The sequence below is a fragment of the Phyllobates terribilis genome, unplaced genomic scaffold, assembly GCF_046119375.1.
Source record: "Phyllobates terribilis strain yellow unplaced genomic scaffold, ASM4611937v1 Scaffold_3__8_contigs__length_932513732, whole genome shotgun sequence".
NCBI classification, from domain to species: Eukaryota; Metazoa; Chordata; class Amphibia; order Anura; family Dendrobatidae; genus Phyllobates; species Phyllobates terribilis.
The window spans coordinates 770,844,895-770,867,742 of record NW_027362763.1 but is presented as its reverse complement, the minus strand read 5'-3'; the positions used below and the strand labels follow the sequence as shown (position 1 = coordinate 770,867,742).

The 22,848-nt window shown below is 48.0% G+C and overlaps 1 protein-coding gene across 1 annotated transcript in view; it reads left to right on the top strand.

The window, feature by feature from the left end:
- PLCB1 (phospholipase C beta 1) overlaps nucleotides 1–22,848 on the top strand; it is a 1,235,601-nt gene that overhangs the window by 764,219 nt on the left and 448,534 nt on the right. Inside the window, exon 11 of the mRNA XM_073672250.1 lies at nucleotides 17,075–17,232. Within this exon, the coding sequence (XP_073528351.1) occupies nucleotides 17,075–17,232 (158 nt within the window). The remainder of the gene's footprint in view (nucleotides 1–17,074; nucleotides 17,233–22,848) is intronic.

The window sequence follows — 22,848 nt, the reverse complement described above, 5'->3', positions numbered from 1 at the left end:
CAAGCCAACCCATTTAAGTAAGTACATCAAACTAGAGGCATTCAGGACTTTAAAAAAAGAAAAAAGTTTTTGTAAGATGAGTCACCTGATAATAAGCTTATCAGAGGTTTTACTCCTCTTTAATCAAACAACATGTGAAATTAACAGTAAAGACAGAGCTGTACTAGGCAGTTTTGCAACTGAGCAGTTCCAGTCACTGTCGGCACTGGGAACAGCTGATCGGAGGGGGGTGCCGGGTATCACACCCCCATCAATCAGACATTGATGACCTGTCCTAGAGATAAGCCATCAATGTTAAAGTCCTGGACAACCCCTTTATGCATTACATAGTACCCACTAAGATTAGTGAGTTATCCTTGTAAGGCACAGATATTCTATACCCTGCAAAATGAGAAACTTTTCAACTACTTTCCTGTCTTATACATAGAGGTCCTATATTTGAGACCTACTCTGCTGAATTAGGATTCTTTGAAAGTGCATTTAGAAAATCCTTTTCTAAATCAGGCAAACATTGTAACATTAAACCATTTCTGGTAAGAAGTTGATTGAAAAATAACATTAACAGAGAATAAAACCAATGATTAATAAAACATATGTTCTAACATCTGGCATATGACACGGATATCTGAGATAACCTCAATTGTAAATGGCCTAAATAAGGTAAATCTTGCAAAATAGCATCAGCACAGCTAGTATACAGGCAGATAAAAAGCAAAAGCATAATAATAATAATAACATTATTGTTATTTTATTTATTATTAATAATATAAATTTGCACTTGAGTGTAATAAAGAAAGTAAGACTAACACTAGTGGTTCACCTAATGCCTCACTGAGATGTCTGTATTTCCACGTAGATGTTTTATCCATGTTTTTCACTTAAAGAAAGAATACTAACCCGTTTTAGTATATGGGACAGATTATATCAAGATTTTTGTACAGTGCCTACAAGTAGTATTCAACCCCCTGCAGATTTAGCTGGTTGACACATGTGGAATTAACTTGGCATTGTGACATTTGTACTGTAGATCAGCCTGGAAGTGGGAAATGAACTGCAGCAAATTTTGTTTTTGTTTTTGTTTTTTTTGTTTTTTTTTAAAACGTAAAAAGTTAATTCAGAGTGTCATTTATTATTCAACCCCTCAAACCACAAGAATTCTGTTTGGTCCCCCTAAAGTATTAAGAAGTAGTTCAGGCACCAAGAATAATGAGCTTCACATGTGTGGATTAAAGATATCTTTTGCCAGCCTTTTCTGACTATTTAAGACCCTTCCCAAACTTGTGAACAGCACTCAAACATGGTCAACATGGGAAAGACAAAGGAGCATTCCAAGGCCATCAGAGACAAGATCGTGGAGGGTCACAAGGCTGGCAAGGGGTACAAAACCCTTTCCAAGGAGTTGGGCCTACCTGTCTCCACTGTTGGGAGCATCATCCGTAAGTGGAAGGCTTATGGAACTACTGTTAGCCTTCCACGGCCTGGACAGCCTTTGAAAGTGTCCTCCCGTGCCGAGGCCAGGCTTGTCCGAAGAGTCAAGGCTAACCCAAGGACAACAAGGAAGGAGCTCCGGGAAGATCTCATGGCAGTGGGGACATTGGTTTCAGTCAATACCATAAGTAACGTACTCCACCGCAATGGTCTCCGTTCCAGACGAGCCCGTAAGGTACCTTTACTTTCAAAGCGTCATGTCAAGGCTCGTCTACAGTTTGCTCATGATCACTTGGAGGACTCTGAGACAGACTGGTTCAAGGTTCTATGGTCTGATGAGACCAAGATCGAGGTCTTTGGTGCCAACCACACACGTGACGTTTGGAGACTGGATGGCACTGCATACGACCCCAAGAATACCATCCCTACAGTCAAGCATGGTGGTGGCAGCATCATGCTGTGGGGCTGTTTCTCTGCCAAGGGGCCTGGCCATCTGGTCCGCATCCATGGGAAGATGGATAGCACGGCCTACCTGGAGATTTTGGCCAAGAACCTCCGCTCCTCCATCAAGGATCTTAAGATAGGTCGTAATTTCATCTTCCAACAAGACAACGACCCAAAGCACACAGCCAAGAAAACCAAGGCCTGGCTCAATAGGGAAAAAGTCAAGGTGTTGGAGTGGCCTAGTCAGTCTCCTGACCTTAACCCAATTGAAAACTTGTGGAAGGAGCTCAAGAATAAAGTCCACATGAGACACCCAAAGAACCTAGATAACTTGGAGAAGATCTGCATGGAGGAGTGGGCCAAGATAACTCCACAGACCTGTGCCGGCCTGATCAGGTCTTATAAAAGACGATTATTAGCTGTAATTGCAAACAAGGGTTATTCCACAAAATATTAAACATAGGGGTTGTATAATAATTGACCCACACTTTTATGTTTAAAATGTAATAAAATTCAACTGAGCAACATAACTTTTTGGTTTGTAAGATTTATGCTTCTGTTCATAAAACCTACTCTCGTTTGCAGTTTGAAGGCTCTAACTTATTTGCATCTTATCAAACCAGCTAAATCTGCAGGGGGTTGAATACTACTTGTAGGCACTGTATGTATTACAAAAGGAAATTAATCATGCAGAAAGCAAACCACACAGCTCTATCAATAGAAAAGTTATGTCTTAGAAAATTGGGATACAAACATTTTCCTTTATAAGCTTCTGAATTAGTTTCAACCACTATATATATATATATATATATATATATATATATATATATATATATATATATATATATATATATATATATATATGCAGTATATATATATATACTGTATATATATACTGTATATATATATATATATACATATACACGCACACGTGGTCAAAATTGTATTTATATATACAAAATACCCCTCGTTTAATGAAAGAAAAATCCACAATGGTCACAGAAATAACTTGAATCTGTCAAAAGTAATAATAAATAAGAAATTAAAAATCTATGAAAATGAACAAATGAAAGTCAGACATTGCTTTTCAATCCTGCTTCCATGGAATTTAAAAAAAAATTAAACTCATGAAATAGGCTGGACAGAAATGATGGCACCCCTGAAAATAATGTGACAAAAGGAACATGTTTAATCAAGTTGTGTTCACTAATTAGCATCATGGGTGTCTACAATCTTGTAATAAGTCAGTGGGCCTGTTTATAGGGCTACAGATACTCACTATGCTGTTTGGTGACATGGTGTGTACCACACTCAACATGGACCAGAGGAAGCAAAGGAAAGAGTTGTCTCAGGAGATTAGAAAGAAAATGATAGACAAGCATGTTAAAGGTAAAGGTTATAAGCCCATCTCCAAGCAGCTTGATTTTCCTGTGACTACAGTTGCACATATTATTCAGAAATTTAAGATCCATTGGACTGAAACCAACCTCCCTGGACGTGGCCGCAGTAGGAAAATTGATGGCAAATCAAAGAGACGGATAATACGAATGGTAACAAAAGAGCCCAGGATAACTTCTAAAGAGATTAAAGGTGAACTTCAAGCTCCAGGAACATCAGTGTCAGATCGCACCATCCGTCGTTGTTTAATCCAAAGTGGACTTCATGGGAGACGACCAAGGAGAACACCATTGTTGAAAAAAAATCATAAAAAAGCCAGACTGGAATTTGCCAAACTACATGTTGACAAGCCACAAAGCTTCTGGGAGAATGTCCTACAGACGGATGAGACAAAAATGGAAGTTTTTGGCAAGGCACATCAGCTTTATGTTCACAGATGGAAAAATGAAGCATATCAAGAAAAGAACACTGTCCCTACTGTGAAACATGGAGGAGGCTCTGTTATGTTCTGGGGCTGCTTTGCTCCATCTGGCACAGGGTGTCTTGAATCTGTGCAGGGTACAATGAAATCTCTAGACTATCAAGGAATTCTAGAGAGAAATGTGTTGCCTAGTGTCAGAAATCTTGGTCTCAGTCGCAGGTCATGGGTCTTGCAACAGGATAATGACCCAAAACACACAGACAAAAACACCCAAGAATAGCTAAGAGGAAAACATTGGACTATTGTGAAGTGGCCTTCTATGAGCCCTGACCTAAATCCTATTGAGCATCTTTGGAAAGAGCTGAAACATGCCGTCTGGAAAAGGCAACCTTCAAACACGAGACAACTGGAGCAGTTTGCTCATGAGGAGTGAAACAAAATACCTGTCGAGAGGTGCAGAAGTCCCATTGACAGTTACAGGAATCGTTTGATTGCAGTGATTGCCTCAAAAGGTTGTTCAGCAAAATATTAAGTTAAGAAGAACCATCATTTCTGTCCAGGCCTATTTCATGAGTGTCATTTTTTTAAACGTTCTGTGGAAGCAGAAAAGCAATGTCTGACTTTCATTTGTTCATTTTCATAGATTTTTAATTTATTATTACTTTTGTCAGATTCAAGTTATTTCTGTGACCATTGTGGGTTTTTCTTTCATTAAACGAAGGGTACCAACAATTTTGACTACGTGTGTATATAGATATATATATATATATATATATATATATATGTATAAATATATATATATATATATATATATATATATGTATATATATGTATAGATATCACACCTCCAAGTGTACTGGTTGTGTACTGGTTGCAAGAAACCAAAGCAAAACCAAAAACAAGAACCGCACACCTGTTGGTTTAAGTGTAATATGCAGTTCCACATATACGCTGTGGCCATTAGCAAACTAATATAGCCTAGAATAAAAACATAATGCATAGGCACACTGAAGTAAACAAATACATAAAACAGAAGAAATGAGCAATGTCACATGTGCAATGTGTAGGAGCATGTTCACACTGTGGCCATTTAACAGACAGAGCCCAAGATAAAAACAAAATGAACAAATACCCTGCAGCAAGTAAATAGTAATAGTATTATACATGTGAAAAATATAGGGTACTTAGTTAACACTATTTTGATCAAAAAAGTGTAAAGGCCATCCCACCGTGACACAGTGTACCGAGGGTTTGTGCCAATTTTGTTTTAATCTTAGGTTTTGTCTGTTAAATGGCGCCAATGTGAATGTGCTCACACTGCGACAAGGTGTACCCAATCAGGACGGTCCCTAACTTTAGTAACTCAACTAGTTATGTGCCAACCAGGCCTCAAAATAGTCAAGGGCATAGCAAACTATTTGGTCAGGCTACCTGTTCTTAGTTTTAACCACAACCTACAAAGAACTGACCTACTACTGGGCTTCTAAAGCGGTCATTTAGGTCTGTGGCTGCATTTAGTCAGGTATTTATACAACTTATAGCAATAACATCTCTAAGACATGACAAAAATAGCAGCTGTTTATAAAAATATGTCATAAAAATGTCAGAAATAAACAAATGCCAACTACATGTCAGTACCGTCTCTGTAAGCTGAAATCCTAGAGAAGTCGAAATAAACTGACTACAAAGTGCAACTGTCATAACAAAACTAACAGAGGAGCTGGAAAGTCCGTATTGGCGATACAAATGTTTTAAACCTGTCATCAGATGAAAAGTGACCAGTTTTTGCTTGTATTTTATTTCTGCTGCTCTACGTATTTCTTTCTTTTTTTTTTAATCCGCCATACAGTTCCAAAAGAAATGGGCTATTTTATTTCATGCTCTGCATAATTATTTTTTGATGGTGGGCTGTGCTATAGACTTCCTACCCCTGAAGACACCAATCTCGTCGTATGTTTTATGTTTTGTGTGTTTGTATATTTATTGTGTCATGTGAATTGTGTATAATGTAAGATAAGTAATTTTAGTAATGTATGGGGTAGGGTGTATAGTGTAAGTGACTGCTTCCTGTAGATAGTTAGTTGGAGTTGGAGTCTTAGAGTGTAACGTGACCAGTGATGCCGTGGGGTGATCTACTGTAGGAGTAGACCGAAGGAGCGAGATCCTGTGAAGTAACTGACTAGTCATAGTGGCCTTCCAGAGAAGGGTCCGTGAATAGGACGCCGAGTCACGAACCCCTGAGCTTGCAACATCGCAGGTAACAGGCCTAAAGACTGAGTCTCATTGGACTAATGGGGGTCCCGAGCGGTAGATCCAGAACACCAGTAGTGGAAGAAATAGGACGTGGAACTGCTGAGCGAGTAGAGAGACTCGCTGATCAGGACTGTGGCGTTGAAGCTGGGTTGTGGCGAAGTAGGGCGAAACAGTATGCTTCACCAGCCCTGGAGTAGACTACAAAGGAAAGATACTGTGTGAAAGAGTATGCTGTATGTGTAGCACCCCGAGGGCTCGGCTGCTACAGGGGTATTGCACCTCAAACCAGAGGTGCGATATTCCACTCCCGGGTAATGATGGAGTGTGGACCAGGACTCAGTAGCTGCATGCACCACACACACCCCATTTCCGAGGGACAGCTCAACGGTGCTCCCACAAGATAGAAGTGCAGGCACGACAGCATCTGTCCCTGACTGGAGTGGGGAGGGGAAAGTACACCCAGTGGTGTAGGAGCAGATAGGGGTGGGTTTCTGGGCATAGGCAGGAGCCCATTGGTTGCTAGTCACCTGGGCTCGGGTGTTAGAAGGAGGTATATAAGGTGGGCACCATCTTAGGACAGGAGTCAGTTCAGAGAGGAGGAGAAGAAGACAGGAGTTCAGCCAGAGAGGGCTGACAGGGAGCTGTGGCTCAGTCTGGGCCCAGCTCCAGAGGCAGGCCTGGAGTGGAGGCCAGAAACAGCAGAAAGAGAGAGGAGAAGGAACGGAAAGGAAAGTAAGAAAGGAACTGGAACAGATGAAAAAGGAAGCAAGGAACACAGAGAAAGGCCCAGAGACACGAAGGCAGAAGGAACCCCATATGCCCAGGAGATACAGGGTGAAGGGTTGGCAGAACAGGGTACCGGAACCCAAATTGGTGGAGGCAACAGATTCCTCAGCCAAAGACCGGAGGTTGTTACCACATCTTGGTGCGACCCCTCACTACATCCACCAGGAAGGCATACCATATAGGGTCAGGGACGCAGAGATCAGCGTGCCCAGAGAAGGCCCGAGGGAGCTGGACAAAGGTGGGTCACTGGTGGGGACGGCCAGAGAAAGGAAAGGAAGGGAGCCCTGTGCCACGCTCTGGAATTGCCTGGGAGTTGGTCGAGTCCCTTGCCTGGTGAACGCAGCACGGCTCAGGCGGTCCCTCATGTGCACAAGTGACCAGAATAACAACCGTGAGTAAAGCTTTGGAAACTGCAATTACAAGTCTCTGTGTTTCATCGCCGCACCAGCACCATCAGTACTGGGACGCTCACACCATCACTCCCAGCATCCACACTAGCTGCCCTGAGGCAATACTTCTCCCGTGGGGAGTTATCCCATACTCAGCTGCGCAAACAACATCAGCCTCAGCGGTCGGCAGCGCAGCGGCGGTCCCCACTGACCGCAATCCACGGGTGGCGCAGTCGGACATTGTTAGTACTTAAGACTGCCACTGGTTTGACCGCCCTGGGCACGGACCGGGTCACTGCCACACGGAGACTACAACCCCCAGCATCCCCCAGCGATCCGGCTCCGGGTATCCCCCTGCACAACACAGGCCCAGGGGGCGCGTCATATGCATTAGAGGAAATGACCATAAGACTTTGTACCCGTTATCCCTTGTACATAACCGTTCAGCAAAGACTCTATGTTGGAACGACGGTCTCTTATTAAACTGTGGAACCTATGGTCCTGGCCATCCCACACCACCGGCTACCTGTCACAGGCCCTCACAGCACAAGTCCACACTCTCAGCCATGACCCACACTTTCATGTAGTGCGACGGGGCGTAAAGGAAGACGTGTGCCTCGCCTGTGGCTACCACCCCTCGCCGCGCTACAATTACACTGTGAGCCACTCCCTCTTGTAAAGACCATAAAAGTAAGGACTAAATAAAAAAGCCCATATCTCTGGAATCATACGGAGAATTAAAAATAAAGTGTAATACATAAGAGACATAGGAGATAACGGGGTTAAAATAAGAGCAAAAACTGTCCACTTTTGACCTAGTGACATGTATTTTTTAAAGGTGTTATCTTGTGAAAAGGGAACGTAGCATCATAGAATAGGGTATTCTGCTCAGGATCTCTTGCTTTTGTTTAGTTTACTATATTATTCTGAGGTTATCCTTTGGAATACAGTAAATGCACCAGGTAAATGTCCTTCCGGTATTTTCTCAATACAGCAGTTTATTATCTTATCATAAACCGCATATCACACAGTCCTTCTTAGTATATCACCGGCATGTTTACACACTTCACATCCGGGAGTCTCTCAAGTAGCAGACAGGCCCAATTGGCCCAAGTTACAGCCTTCAGCAAGGTAACACTATAGCAATGTCTATATAAGTGTCCATATAACAAAGTGTATTACCTTTGCCGGGTTTAGTTGCTGCAGTCCATTTAATCCGCCACCACTGTGGCTTTAAGGCTTTCCCAGGTGGGGGTCTCTAGCCGTCGTCCCGTCTAAGGCTACTGGAATGTTTCACTCACACCCATCCAGTCTGCGCCTTTCCGGATTCTTCACCAAGCCGCTGCCTTCCAAGGCCACTGGCATCTACACAAGATCCAGGCTCGACCTTTCAGGCTGCCAGGCTTTACGGTATCATGGTGTCCCACACACACAGGGAACAGGCCTCACGCCCAACACACCGAACACACCTGTCTCCCATCAAGCAGGGTTTATATATGCATCCCGTGCACACACACACACATACTGACAGGACCTTGCTGATGTCACAGTCATGTGATCAGACAGACATTCTGTGCGTGCAGGACCTGTGCTATGTCACAGTCATGTGACCAGTCACCTGAGGGGGAAGGTACATGGTCAGGTAAAACACATCCTGGACCATTACCGTAATGCCAGCAAGTCGCTGCATTACATATCCCCTCCCTCTGTTCAAACTTGTGGGGTTGAACACATAATATACACAATCACTATAACCCCCAGCTCACATAGAGACCATGTACTTTACAATTGTGCTACTCAGCCCCTGGAACATTAGTCAACGACATTAGCCCATTCCTTAGGGACCTACCATTTGTCACTGTCACGGACTTCGTCAGGTCACCTTTTCGGGTCGTAACCTTGTCAGAGCTCCCCCGCTCCCAGCGGTCAGTTGTAACCTTGTCAGGTCTCCCCCGCTCCCAGCGGTCAGTCGTAACCTTGTCAGACCTCCCCCCCGCTCCCAGTGGTCAGTCGTACAGCGGTGTAACTCACATGCCCTGGTATCTAAGGTCCGGTTCGACTCCGTACTGTCCCGTCCTCTATTGGGTCGTTTGTATGGGCTGCTCAAACCTGAGTTACTGGAGGTCTCACTACCTCTAAACCCACGCCCACTACTCTCAGGACATCTTGAAAGGTCCCTAACTCCAGCTATAGCTGTTCTGTTATTTAGGGGGCCCTTTCTCTGTCTGGTCTCATAATTTCTAGACGGCTGCCATCTTCTGTTACTCAGATGATGCTGTCTATCCACTCACAGTCTAGCGAGATTCAACTGTTCTACCTCTCGCAGGTAGGTCACTCGGTACTCCAACAGCATGCGTATATATTCCAGGCTTTCTTCTGTTCCTACAGAGGAGAATGATACCATGCCGTCTTCGTCTGGTATCCAGTCCTGACGATCACGTGGACTGCTTACTTTCACCACACCAGACTTCTTGACCATCATCTGCATGGCTCGACCATTTCTCCCAACGAGCTTCCTCACCAGAACATGAGGCACCCAGATGACCTCTTCACGCATACTGTGAGCTTTCCTCATCAACTCCAGTTGTCTAACGGCTTGTTCCGTCTTCAACCGGAGAAACCGCTTTGTGCGAATACATCGCCAGTGCATGTCACTTAGGATAGCCACCCTCTTCACTGTGACTTCGGTCGTGGACAGGACCACCAGCTGTTTAGCTTCTGAGGTCAAGTACACCTTACAGGCTCCCACGGCCTTCTTAAACTCCTCATGCACGGACTCACTGGTGCATTCTTCCCTCAAATCCTCGGGCACATCTACGAGGCACTTGTACCAAGACGTTTCGGTCTCAACAGTGGTTTCCATACGATCAACCAGCTCAGGTTTCAGGGGCAACTGACCTCCAGCTTCTTCACCCTGTATGCTTCCCCTGAGCTGACTCACAGCTACAAATTCACGAATTTTCGTCTTGACCACTTCCATCTCATATTTATCTGTGGTTAACACTCTCTTAGCTCTCCTCAGGTCCACCTTCTCATGGTATAAGGGAGTGAGTGCAACGTGTTCGCCCTTTCCCTTCTCCAAGAAGGCCTCGTTCACTGAGTGATACTTTGTCAGGCGACTTTTGAGCCTGGAAACTTCTTCCTCTAGCTCCGCCACTCGCCTCTCAGCGGCCCGTCTCTGAAGCTCTTCCTGCTTCAACTGCTCTTCCAGCAGCAGAGCTCTCTCAGACCTCTCCGTCTCCAATGCGCCCACTCAGCTCTCAATAGCCAGTCTCTCACGCTTCTCTTGCGTCCACTGGGTTTGTAGCAACTCCTTGAGCTGCTTGATCTCGGCTCCGACATCCACCGAACCCTCCGAGCCCACATCACTCGAGGAGGTATCTGCTTCATACCTCCCATCACCAGCGGTCAACTCCTGGCCCTGGTCTGTGGCTTTTCCGATGGACTCCTCCATCTTCTCTCGCTCAGCTTCCATCTTGCTGACTGTTTCCTTAAGGTACATCTCCGCCTTCTGGAGAGTATCACAGGACATCTGTAGCTCCATCACCTGAGCTTCCAGATCTAGGGTCTTTCCCCGGAGATCATCGTTCTCCTCACGGGTGTCTTGCAGAGTGGTCTCAACCACTTGGCGCACTTGCTCTGCACCCGCCTTATCCTCCTCTAGTTTTTCCTTCACCTTGAGGAGATCCTCATAATCTCTCTTACTCTGTTGCAGTTCCCTACTGCGTTCACCACACTCCTTCTTGGAGTCACACAGCTCCTGGTTGAGCTGTTTGCGCAGTCGTTCTAGGATTTGCTCACGTCCAGAAACACCATCCTGCCGCGCCTCCTTCTCAAGCTTCAACTGCGAAACCTCTTCCTTGATTTTGCGGCGGTCCTCCTTAATTGCGTAGAACATTTCCTTCCACTGGTTAATTTCCGCGTGGCTTTGCTCTACGTCTTGCTGCCAGTTCCTCATAAGCTGGTGTATTTTCTGCTGTTCAGACTCCAGGATCAACTGGTCTGAGGACACGTTCCCCAGGTTTTCACATAATTGCTGCACATCACTCTGACCCTGCTGGCCGATAGGCTCCAGCTCTTGGTCACGACTGGCCGCCTCCTCTTTTACCTCTAATGGAGGATCCACACTTGAAGCAAAGGCACACAGTACTACATTCTCTTTATTTTCATTTTCAGTCAAGTCTACAGGAGCAACCTTTCTGTGGCCCTTGCGCCGTCTACGAGATGGGGACTTTCTCACCTCGTCTAGCCCCTCCTGACTGACCTCTCCTTCTACTTTTGTAGTGTCATCGTCAGCTACGGGGTCTGTGTCACTCCCCATGGTGTTGTGGACTAACAGGTCACCTCCCACTTTGACGTCAACCCCTTCTACTGGAGCTACCCCGTTATCAACGGTCACATTGTCATTTTTAGGAGGTACCAACCCACCACCAGTAATTTTTTTTGATTTTCTATCCTCCACGCTGTTTTGAACAACCACCCCTTTTTTAGACTCCACCCCCTTTTTAACAACCACACCGGCAGGGGAATTTTTACAAGAAAAATCAACAATAGTCTTAGGACTCAGTTCACAACAGCTCTTACCACCTCCCCGGGCACTCTGGGACAACACTGGCACCCCCGGAGAGTTCACAGAATGGTCCACTGCCACCATTCTATACGGTGCCCACGGCTGCTGTGGTTCCTGCACCATGTCCAGTTTCATGTCCAGTAGACGTTTCTCAAATACCTGCTCCGGTTTTAACAGGCACTTTAATCGCTCTAATCGCTCAATAGCTTCAGACTCAGTTGCTGCTCCTTTCACAGCCATTTTTATCTGCTCCTGCATTTCCTCAGGACACTACTCACACACCGCTCTCCCCGGAAAAATTTCGTGGCCCCGCCGAGCCACAGCAAAACCGGATTTGAGTGCGACGACAACCTTCGCAACCCCGCCGAGTTGCAGCCAGATGCTTTAAACTTCGTGAGCCCCGCCGAGCCACAGCAAACCAGGTTTGAGTGCGACGACAATCTTCGCAACCCCACCGAGTTGCAGCCAGATGCTTTAATCCACACTCGTCGTCCTGTGCCGTTGCCCCTAGCAACCGGGCTTGCAGATGCCCCTAGCAAACGGGTTGTCGTTGCCGCTAGCAACCGTTGCTCGCATTCTCCACCATATGTAAGGCAGCACTAGTCATCATAATGGGGGATACTCTCTGCACCGGGTAAATTAGGCACACGTGCAATGTCCTTCCGGTATTTTCTCAATACAGCAGTTTATTATCTTATCATAAACCGCATATCACACAGTCCTTCTTAGTATATCACCGGCATGTTTATAGACTTCACATCCGGGAGTCTCTCAAGTAGCAGACAGGCCCAATTGGCCCAAGTTACAGCCTTCAGCAAGGTAACACTATAGCAATGTCTATATAAGTGTCCATATAACAAAGTGTATTACCTTTGCCGGGTTTAGTTGCTGCAGTCCATTTAATCCGTCACCACTGTGGCTTTAAGGCTTTCCCAGGTGGGGGTCTCTAGCCGTCGTCCCGTCTAAGGCTACTGGAATGTTTCACTCACACCAATCCAGTCTGCGCCTTTCCGGATTCTTCACCAAGCCGCTGCCTTCCAAGGCCACTGGCATCTACACAAGATCCAGGCTCGACCTTTCAGGCTGCCAGGATTCACGGTATCACGGTGTCCCACACACACAGGGAACAGGCCTCACGCCCAACACACCAAACACACCTGTCTCCCATCAAGCAGGGTTTATATATGCATCCCATACACACACACACATACTGACAGGACCTTGCTGATGTCACAGTCATGTGATCAGACAGACATTCTGTGCGTGCAGGACCAGTGCTATGTCACAGTCATGTGACCAGTCACCTGAGGGGGAAGGTACATGGTCAGGTAAAACACATCCTGGACCATTACCGTAATGCCAGCAAGTCGCTGCATTACAGCAGTTAATCTGCAGGTTAATAGCGTTACTAACCTGCCCGGCGCCTGCATGTAGCCGAAAGCTGTAGAGAGAAAATGAACTTGATTTCCCTTGCAGCATTCAATTTCAGTAACGGGGACGGCTCTGGCGCTGGTTCAGTCACCGAGCGGCTGCTGTAACCGCACCCCCCGCACTGATTGACAGCTGGTTCCAATGCAGAGCGAGTGTCAGTCAGGGCTGGAGGCACGGTTACAGCAGCTGCTCTGGTGGTGACACGCCGCCCCCGTGACTAAAACCGAATGCTGCCGAGGGGAATAAAGTTAATTTTCTCCCTGCAGCGTCAGACTACGTGCAGGCTCCGGGCAGGTTAGTAACGCTATTAACCAGCAGATTAAGCCCATATCTGCAGGTTAATAGCATTTTTGCTGGTGACAGGTTCCCTTTTAGGAAATACTAAAGTCCCAAGAAAACCCTTTAAGCTCCTGGGCAACAATGCATTATATAAACCTCCACCTACCATATACCATTTATAATACTGGTGTCTTATTGACTCGCCTCCTGGGCCGTGGGGCACTCGAGACCGGTCTTCAGGGCAATGCTGGGAGTAGTAGTGGCGACCCGGTCCCGTGGCTCAGGGTGGTCAGACCAGTGGTAGTCTATGATGTGCTGTAGGTAATGTCCGACTACGCCACCCGTGGATTGCGGTCAGGGAGGACCGCCGCTGCAAGGCAGACCGCTGAGGCTGGTGTTGGGGATGCAGCAGGGAATAGTACAACTCCCCACGGGAGGAGTGTAGCCTCAGGGCAGTGTAATAGGATGCTGGGGGTGATGGTGCAGGCGCAGCAGTAACCACACAGAGTCCAATAATGCAGTCCAGGGTCTTTTACTGCAGATCTTATCACAGACCCACCAGGAGTACAGGGTAGGAATGGACCTGGGTGTCTGAGGGCATTCAGGCGAGCTCCACTGGTCAGGGTGAGTGGGTAGGCCTACCGTTCTCTCTCTGCCCTTGCTGACTATCTCCCCCTTTTGTGGTATAATAGCCCACGTCCCTGAGCTTGCCGTGTACTACGCCAGTATGGCTTGCGACTCGGGCCTTAGGTACCTGTAGCTTCTCCGTGCTGTACCGGTCCCTCTGTGTGGTGGAGCCTCCAGGCTTCTTGGCCAAGGGACCTGAAATCCCCTGCGGGTTGGTTTTCTGCTGCAGGGCTTGCAATCCTGACAGCCTCGGACCCCAGTGTCTGGTATGTAGTTTCTCTCTGCCAGGACCGGCTCTCGTCGCCTCTGTCCCTGGCTTTCTGCTCCTCCTTTGCCTCCTGGACTCCTCAGCTGCGGCTGACCTGTCCCTCTCTTCTGGGAACCCTTCTGGATGCTTCACAAGTGGGTCCTGGTCTCCCTAACCCTGCCCTCAGTACCAGTTTTTATAGGGGCAGCCTGCTCCCCCTACTGGCCTGGGACAGGAGGTGATGCATGCAAATGGTCCATGACCAGAGAACCTCCCTCCTGCTCTCAGACACAGCCTTACAAATTTGTGGCATCCAGGCCTGGGGTGACACATTATTATGTGACAGAATGACTCTTTAGCCTTCTCAGTAAATAGATAGATATGTGATAGATAGAGAGATAGATAGAGCAGTGTATATTATTGACATATTACTGTAACTCAGTGAACTATGACCTCTAGGCAATCCTTCCTGTAATTCTCAGACCATTAATCCGAGCTGTGACATCCAATGCTTTTCTTTTGCAGTTTGTGGTTTGAGATTTGTCTGCTTAGAATTATTACCATCCAGATCACTAAATGAAACATATCTCACTGAGCTGTAGAGCAATCAGTTCTCTTTTTACCCGACACTCTTATAATCACATTTTTGACCCCGTGTAGACCATAGAATTTTGGGCAAAACATTTCCCAAATTATTTATGGAGCCCAGTTTATGTGCTGCCAGCAAATATGAGACATCTGGTATGTAATGTATGTAATTGGAGGAAATTAATAGGTGGGAAACTTGCATTTTAATATTGTCAGAATTAGATTTTGCACTTTCACAAATATATGAGAATCCTAGTAATACATTGAAATCATAGCTGGGAATGTGTATTTAATTCTTGGCTGTTTTTTGTTGTTTCTTTACTAAAATGTGCACAGATCCTTTCAGCATGTCTAATTCTATTTTGAGAAATTGGAATAGGAGCATTGTGGAAATAATTTGGTAAATTAACCCCTTAAGAATAGATAGAGTTAAGGATTTTTTTTTCTTTCATTGCTGTATTCAATGAGTTATAGGTTTTTTATATTCTTGGCTTGGCTGCATGAAGGCTCATTTGTTTGTGGGTCCAGTTGTAGTTTCAATGGCACCATTTTGAGATTCACAATATCCATGGTGTTCACTATATTCTATGGGGCTGTGCACATGTCTGATTTTTTTCCATGGACCAAGTGGTCTGCAGAAAAAATCAGAGACATGTCCGATTTTGATCTGAGTGTTGGATCCTAGTTTGCAATAAAAGTCTGTGGGTCCGTGAAAATAATTGGACCGTACTCAGATGACATCTGAGTGCGATCTGATTTTCACAGACAGACAAATTGGAGAAGTTAGAGAACCTGTTTTTTTTCTCTCCACGTCCAAGAAAAACTGATGCCACTCTGATCAAACTCTGATTAAACTCAGATCAGAATAATGAGACCATTTTTCTCTCCTCTAGGGCCTTTGCTTGCGTCACTTTGAATGGAGAGGCGGCTGTGCATTGCACGTCTCTGTCCATTCACTTCTATGGGAGTTCCAAAAAAAAGCCAAACACGCTTGTGACACACTGTAATGTAGTTGAAGATACATTGACAGATGTTTACAGCGGATCTGTCACGAGATTTCACTTTAAAAATTGAATACATTAATAAATAGATCTCTTATACCTGATGAGGCAGGTGTACTTACTTTGAAAATCAATGTCAGGAAGTTTGTGTAATCCTTTTTGAAAGTTTCACTACCTGGTATTGAAAAGAAAGAACTAGATTCCGCTTATTATGGCATGGATTTTCAAATTAAGTATACCAGTCTCATCAGGTCTAAGAGATCTATTTACTAATGTATTCAGTTAGCATTGTGAAATATGGTAACGTATTTGTTCTAAAGGAGATCTTTCATGTCCCCAAACACTATCAGTACAGAGATGGCTGTCAGACAGTGGCAGGGCGTGGTTACAGCCACCGCTCACTATCTAATGAGCTGTGACTGAAGCAGTACCGGCCCTGCCTCTATGACTGAAAGCCGGCAGCTCATGGGAGTAATAATTTCTTCCTTGTAGCTGGGCCCCCAGTGTGGCGGCCGCAAGGCTTTACCTAGTAACCTGCAGAATAAATAAGATTTGCAGGTTAATAGTGTTTGGGGACATGACAGGTTCCCTTTAACCCTTACTACATAAACTGTAACTGCCTGTTTGTTATTTAAGGCTGCATTAAAGAGGAGCGGTAAATGCTCAGCTTTTGTTCTTATTTTAATCCTACATATATCCTTTTATGTTTAGTTCTAATTTTTATAGTCTCTACTAAGGAGGTATTGCTCACAGGGTGATTATACAGAATAGCCTATATACACACCCCTACAAAATAGAGTAAGCCATGTCCCCTTGGAAAGACCATAAAAAGTAGCACTAAAATACTGAAAGAAACATGAGAATGAATACTCATGGGAGTAACAGGGTTAGAATTGGAAATATTTGATCTGGTGACAGGTCCTCTGAAATCCCATTCCTTATGGGCATTGTCGGAATTGTTCATTTATAGGTTGTAACACTGTGACTTCTTGGCCAGAACACATTTGTTCCATTAGTAGGGTTTTGTTATACAGAAAGTTAGTGAATAAAGTCCACTTATTAAATGACAAATTTACACATAACACATTTCTCTGATGTTCCTTTGTGAGCCAGATATATGGTACCTTTGTATGTCTGAAATAAGTCCTTGGAAATTTTCAGAAAATATCACATAAAACATTATAATTACTCTATAATTGATTTCCGTTTCAGCGGGGCAGCTGGCCGGTAACTCCTCGGTAGAGATGTATCGGCAAGTGCTGTTAGCCGGATGCCGCTGTGTAGAATTGGACTGTTGGAAGGGACGAACCGCGGAGGAAGAGCCGGTGATCACACATGGATTCACCATGACCACGGAAATATCTTTCAAGGTACAAGACTCATTTTGGAAAGAGAATATTTAATAAAGAATATGTGATAAATGTCATCATGTCTGTACAGTAAAAGATATAACTTAGCAAAGTTCCACCATGTATTGATTATGATCCTACTCTACCATGATTAAAATTATTATTATTACCAAGCTTCAGACTGGTATTAAGTTAACAAATCATCTCACCAATCTCCCGCTGCTCCCCTTCTGGTACTTACCTGGTCCCGACTTGTCTCTGCTTTCTCGTTCTGCCTCTATACTCCAGAAATACCGTTTAGCACTGGCTGAGGCGGATCATGGCAGCCAACGATTAACTGAACAGATATTTCCTGCCATTTCCTTTGTATTGAGATTGGACCAAGAAATGGAGACCGGCAGGGACCAAGGAAGCATCAGAACCGGAGCTGCAGAGAATTGTCGAGGAAAGCATCAGTTCTTTTCTCTTTTTATTATTTTCTTTTTTATTATTCATAATCAGCCCTTTCAAACATATTTTTTATCCACTGGGCACGTGAGCGACCGCTTAATTTAGCAGCAGAGTGCCGTGAATCTAATAATACTGTCTTTATGACTATTTACAATAAGCAGTAAAGTGACATTAGTATATATTCTTTTCCTGACGTATTCATTACCACTCTGATGCGTTAAAGTAGTTAAAAGCCACCGCTGCTTATTCTATACATCTGATGAGATAGATGACGCGCCCCCTGGGACATATTCCTTTTTGAGGGGAATACCCGGCACCGGATCAGATGGGGGGTTGTAGTCTCCGAGCGGCTGTGACCCGGTCCCGTGCCCAGGGCGTCAAGCTCAGTGTTATGTGGCAGCTTTACAGATGTTACTAAAGTTCTTTTGTGTCGACTACGCCACCCGTTGTGATGCGGTCACTGTGGCCGCCGCTGCTGCAGGGTCCGCTGAGGCTGATGGTGGGTGCGCAGCTTGGTGAGATAACCCCCAACGGGAGGGGTATAGCCTCAGAGGGGACAGGCGCAGAGGATGGGGGTTGTGGTGGTGCGATGCAGCCGGCAATGAAGACAGACTCGGGTTGTGCAGTTAAGGGTGTTTACTTACTGCAGATGTTGTACTGGTCACTCCAGCTGCTAGTGACCACCCGAGCCGTGCTGCGTCCACCAGGTCCTGGATCCGGCCAACCCCCAAACAAGTCCAGAGCGTGGCCCTGAGCTCTCCCTCTGTCCTTTCTTCAGCCGTCCCCACCAGTGATTCACCTAGGTCCAGCTCCCTCGGGCCTTCTTTTGGGACACCCTTGGCCCTGGGTTCCCTGACCCTTCATGTGGTGTGCCTTCGGGGTGAATGTGGTGGGTGACCGTGACAGACACTGCCCACGGTCTCCGGTCTCTGGCTGGGGAATGTCTTTACCCCCACCAGCTTGGGTTCCGGTACCCTGATGCTGACTCCTCACCCGGTGCTCTAATTTGGGTTCTTGGGTCCCTTCAGTCTTCCCCCTCTGGGTCTTTCTCTGCTCCACTCTCTCTCTCTCCAGGGCTGCTGTTTCCTTCTCTCTCCTCTCCAACTGACTTGTTCTCAGCGTCTGACCCTGATCTAAGTTGGTGCCCTCCTTATATATCCCTCTATGTGTGAGCTCAGGTGACCAGCACCCAATGAGCTCCTATCACTACCCAGACTGCTCCCCCTATCTGCCCCTACACTACATGGGATGTACCACCCCCCTCCCACTCCAGCCAGGAACAGGCTCGGTTGTACCTGCACATTTCTAAGTGGGAGTACCGTCGGCCTGCTCCTCTGGAATGGGCTGTATGTAGTGCATGCAGTCTATCTGAGCTCAGTTCCACACTCCTTCCTTACCCGGGAGTGGAATATCACACCTCTGGGTTGAGGTGCAATACCCCTGTAGCAGCCGAATCCTCAGGGTGCTACATTCCCCCCTGGTAAATCACAGCACGTCCTCGGGCTGTAAGACATAAAACACCAAAACATACAAAATTTTTATATGAACATATAAAACATATAAACATTATATATATATATAAAACTTTTTATATAAACATTCTCGTAGACTTCTCTTGTCTCTGGTTCCTCCTCCGGACACTGTGCAACGTGTGTCCGGGAAAAGTGCGACAGTCTCTTAGAAAAACTGGTTTTCTATAAAACCGGTAGGGGGCGCTTTAGGAAGCGCAACTATATACAGGGAAAGTTGAAAGTTGGCCGCTCTCAGTCCTCGGCCAGGTAGAGGGTAGGGAATGGCTGCTCACAGTCCTCAGCCTGTAGGATGAAGGGGTTAACGGGTAAACAGTTCCCTGGTCCCAACGGGGACTATTTTAGCAGCAACAGTTTCAGTTTCTATATACCCCGATTGGGTAACTATTTACAGCTCCTGCTCTGCCGCACTCAACGGCGTCTTCCTCCTGCTCTTTCTTGATATGATGTTTCTTCAGACCCGTCCGGGTCCTCTGACTCCTCCTCCCAGTACCGCAACTCCTCCTCCGTCAAGCGGTGTACGTGGAGGGCGTAGGGTCCTTTGGCACACTTGTGCCGGGTGAAAGTGACCTCGTCTCCGACGTAGAGGTCACGGCCTTTGTGACCTTCCGGCAGGTGGGACTCGACGTCTCTGCGGGTCACAAAAACGTCACCGCGGTTGTTACGGTCCCGAATAAAGCCCCACCCATGCTGCGGGTTGAACTTTATCACTGTCCCGATGGTGCGGGGACAATGCGCTGCACGGGGGTTCCTCCTAGTCCGGCTCTTCTGCTCCGCGCTCTGGATTTGGGCCTGTTGTTCTCTGACCCGCCTCTCCTTCCGTTCTCTCTTAAACTCTGCCAGCTGTTGACGGCAACACTCTGTACGTTCAGCTGCGGCTGCCCGAGTTTCTCCGGTGAACCCCATCAAATCTTCTCCCGTGGGGTCCCACACGAATTGGGCTTCTGCTAGAGGAGGCGAGACCCGAGCCACGGGCTTCGGAGCCGGGATTAGGGGCTCACACAAGGGCCCTAGTCTTTGCTGCCGCTCCAGCTCAGGGTACCCTTCGGGCCAGATGAAGGGCCGCCCGTCCGGCCATGTGAGCTGGCCGAAGAGGTCCTCCCCCAGGTGTGGCACCCTAGGTATTGCGGGCGCGGGCGCGGTGGTGGTGGCGCCCGGGTTGCCCAGGCCTTGCGGCCAGGCCTGGGGCACCTGGAAGGTGAAGGGCACCGTTAGGACGGCGGCGCCCTGGGCTACCTGGCCTTGCGGCCAGGCCGGAGGCTCCGCGGAGGTAGGGGGCGCTGTTGGTGGTGCGGCGCCCGGGGGTACTAGGCCTTGCGACCAGGCTGGTGGTAATTCCTGCTTTGTCACGCTCCGGGTCGGGGCGCGTGACGTCACAGGGGTCGCTGCGGCGGCTTCCGGTCGGGGCCTAGTCCATGGCGGTGACCTGGCGGCTACGGGCACAGCAGGGGGACTTTCGGGCTCTGCGACGGGGAGCTGGGGCAGGTGGGCGGTTTCTCGGCTTGGGGTATAGGCGTCCCCTTTACCTGCCTCCATGCGTTCGGCTCCCTCCTCGGCGCCGTCTCCGGCCTTGGGTCCTCCCGCGCCATCCTCAGAGGCAGTCTGCTTCCTCTTCCAGGGTAGCGTGCTCCGTTGACTGGTCTCTGCTTGCTGGGCTATCTCCCGGCTCCACTCCGCCAGTATCTCACGCTGTACCCGGGCCATCCTCCTTGCGAGGCCCTCCAGGGCACTTTGTGCACACTCCCGGTCTCGGGGGAGCTGCGCTAGGATCTCCGCTAGACCTAGCGGGGTTGTGGACTCTAGCAGGCTCCTGACCATCGGGTCGGTGCTGCTCTGCTCGGCTTCCGGCAGGCTCCTGGCCAGCGGGCCGGTGCTGCTCTGCCCTCCTTCCTCGGTCTCTAGCAGACTCCTGGCCAGCGGGCCGGTGCTGTTCTGCTTTCTTTCCATCTCCGGGTGAGCTTCTCCGCTACTCCTTGTTAGACCTCTTGCCTCCGGGTGCGCTCGCTCCAGACTGCTCCAAGCGACACCCATCTTTTCTCTTCTCTTTCGTCTCCTCCCACTTCGAGGGCGGTCCCGGGGCAACTCGGTGACTGTCAGCTCCAGGGGGAGTTCTTTCACGCTGACAGACACCTCCAGCATCACAGTCTCTGTTGGTGGGGGCGGTTTCCACTTTTGGCGCCATTTTCTGTCCTGGCCCACGATGGGAGGTGGCCTCTTGCCCTCCTTTGGCACGCCCATAATGGCGTCCGCTGCTCTTCCAAGGCGGGAAATCTGCGGTTTTGGCGGGAAGCGTCGCCCAGTGGCGGGAAACTCTGCAGATGGCGGGAACAAGTTGGAAATGGCGGACAATCGGCGGGAAACGACTGGTGATGGAGTCCGATGGCGTGGACCCTCCGGAACCGGCGGGAGACTTCTTCCTGAGGTAAACTTGCACTTTTCTTCAGGCACGCAGTACCCGGGTGTTGCGGGCACGTAATCCTGCCGACTACGCCAAAGTTGACGCGCCCCCTGGGACATATTCCTTTTTGAGGGGAATACCCGGCACCGGATCAGATGGGGGGTTGTAGTCTCCGAGCGGCTGTGACCCGGTCCCGTGCCCAGGGCGTCAAGCTCAGTGTTATGTGGCAGCTTTACAGATGTTACTAAAGTTCTATCCTGCCGACTATGCCAAAGTTGACGCGCCCCCTGGGACATATTCCTTTTTGAGGGGAATACCCGGCACCGGATCAGATGGGGGGTTGTAGTCTCCGAGCGGCTGTGACCCGGTCCCGTGCCCAGGGCGTCAAGCTCAGTGTTATGTGGCAGCTTTACAGATGTTACTAAAGTTCTTTTGTGTCGACTACGCCACCCGTTGTGATGCGGTCACTGTGGCCGCCGCTGCTGCAGGGTCCGCTGAGGCTGATGGTGGGTGCGCAGCTTGGTGAGATAACCCCCAACGGGAGGGGTATAGCCTCAGAGGGGACAGGCGCAGAGGATGGGGGTTGTGGTGGTGCGATGCAGCCGGCAATGAAGACAGACTCGGGTTGTGCAGTTAAGGGTGTTTACTTACTGCAGATGTTGTACTGGTCACTCCAGCTGCTAGTGACCACCCGAGCCGTGCTGCGTCCACCAGGTCCTGGATCCGGCCAACCCCCAAACAAGTCCAGAGCGTGGCCCTGAGCTCTCCCTCTGTCCTTTCTTCAGCCGTCCCCACCAGTGATTCACCTAGGTCCAGCTCCCTCGGGCCTTCTTTTGGGACACCCTTGGCCCTGGGTTCCCTGACCCTTCATGTGGTGTGCCTTCGGGGTGAATGTGGTGGGTGACCGTGACAGACACTGCCCACGGTCTCCGGTCTCTGGCTGGGGAATGTCTTTACCCCCACCAGCTTGGGTTCCGGTACCCTGATGCTGACTCCTCACCCGGTGCTCTAATTTGGGTTCTTGGGTCCCTTCAGTCTTCCCCCTCTGGGTCTTTCTCTGCTCCACTCTCTCTCTCTCCAGGGCTGCTGTTTCCTTCTCTCTCCTCTCCAACTGACTTCTTCTCAGCGTCTGACCCTGATCTAAGTTGGTGCCCTCCTTATATATCCCTCTATGTGTGAGCTCAGGTGACCAGCACCCAATGAGCTCCTATCACTACCCAGACTGCTCCCCCTATCTGCCCCTACACTACATGGGATGTA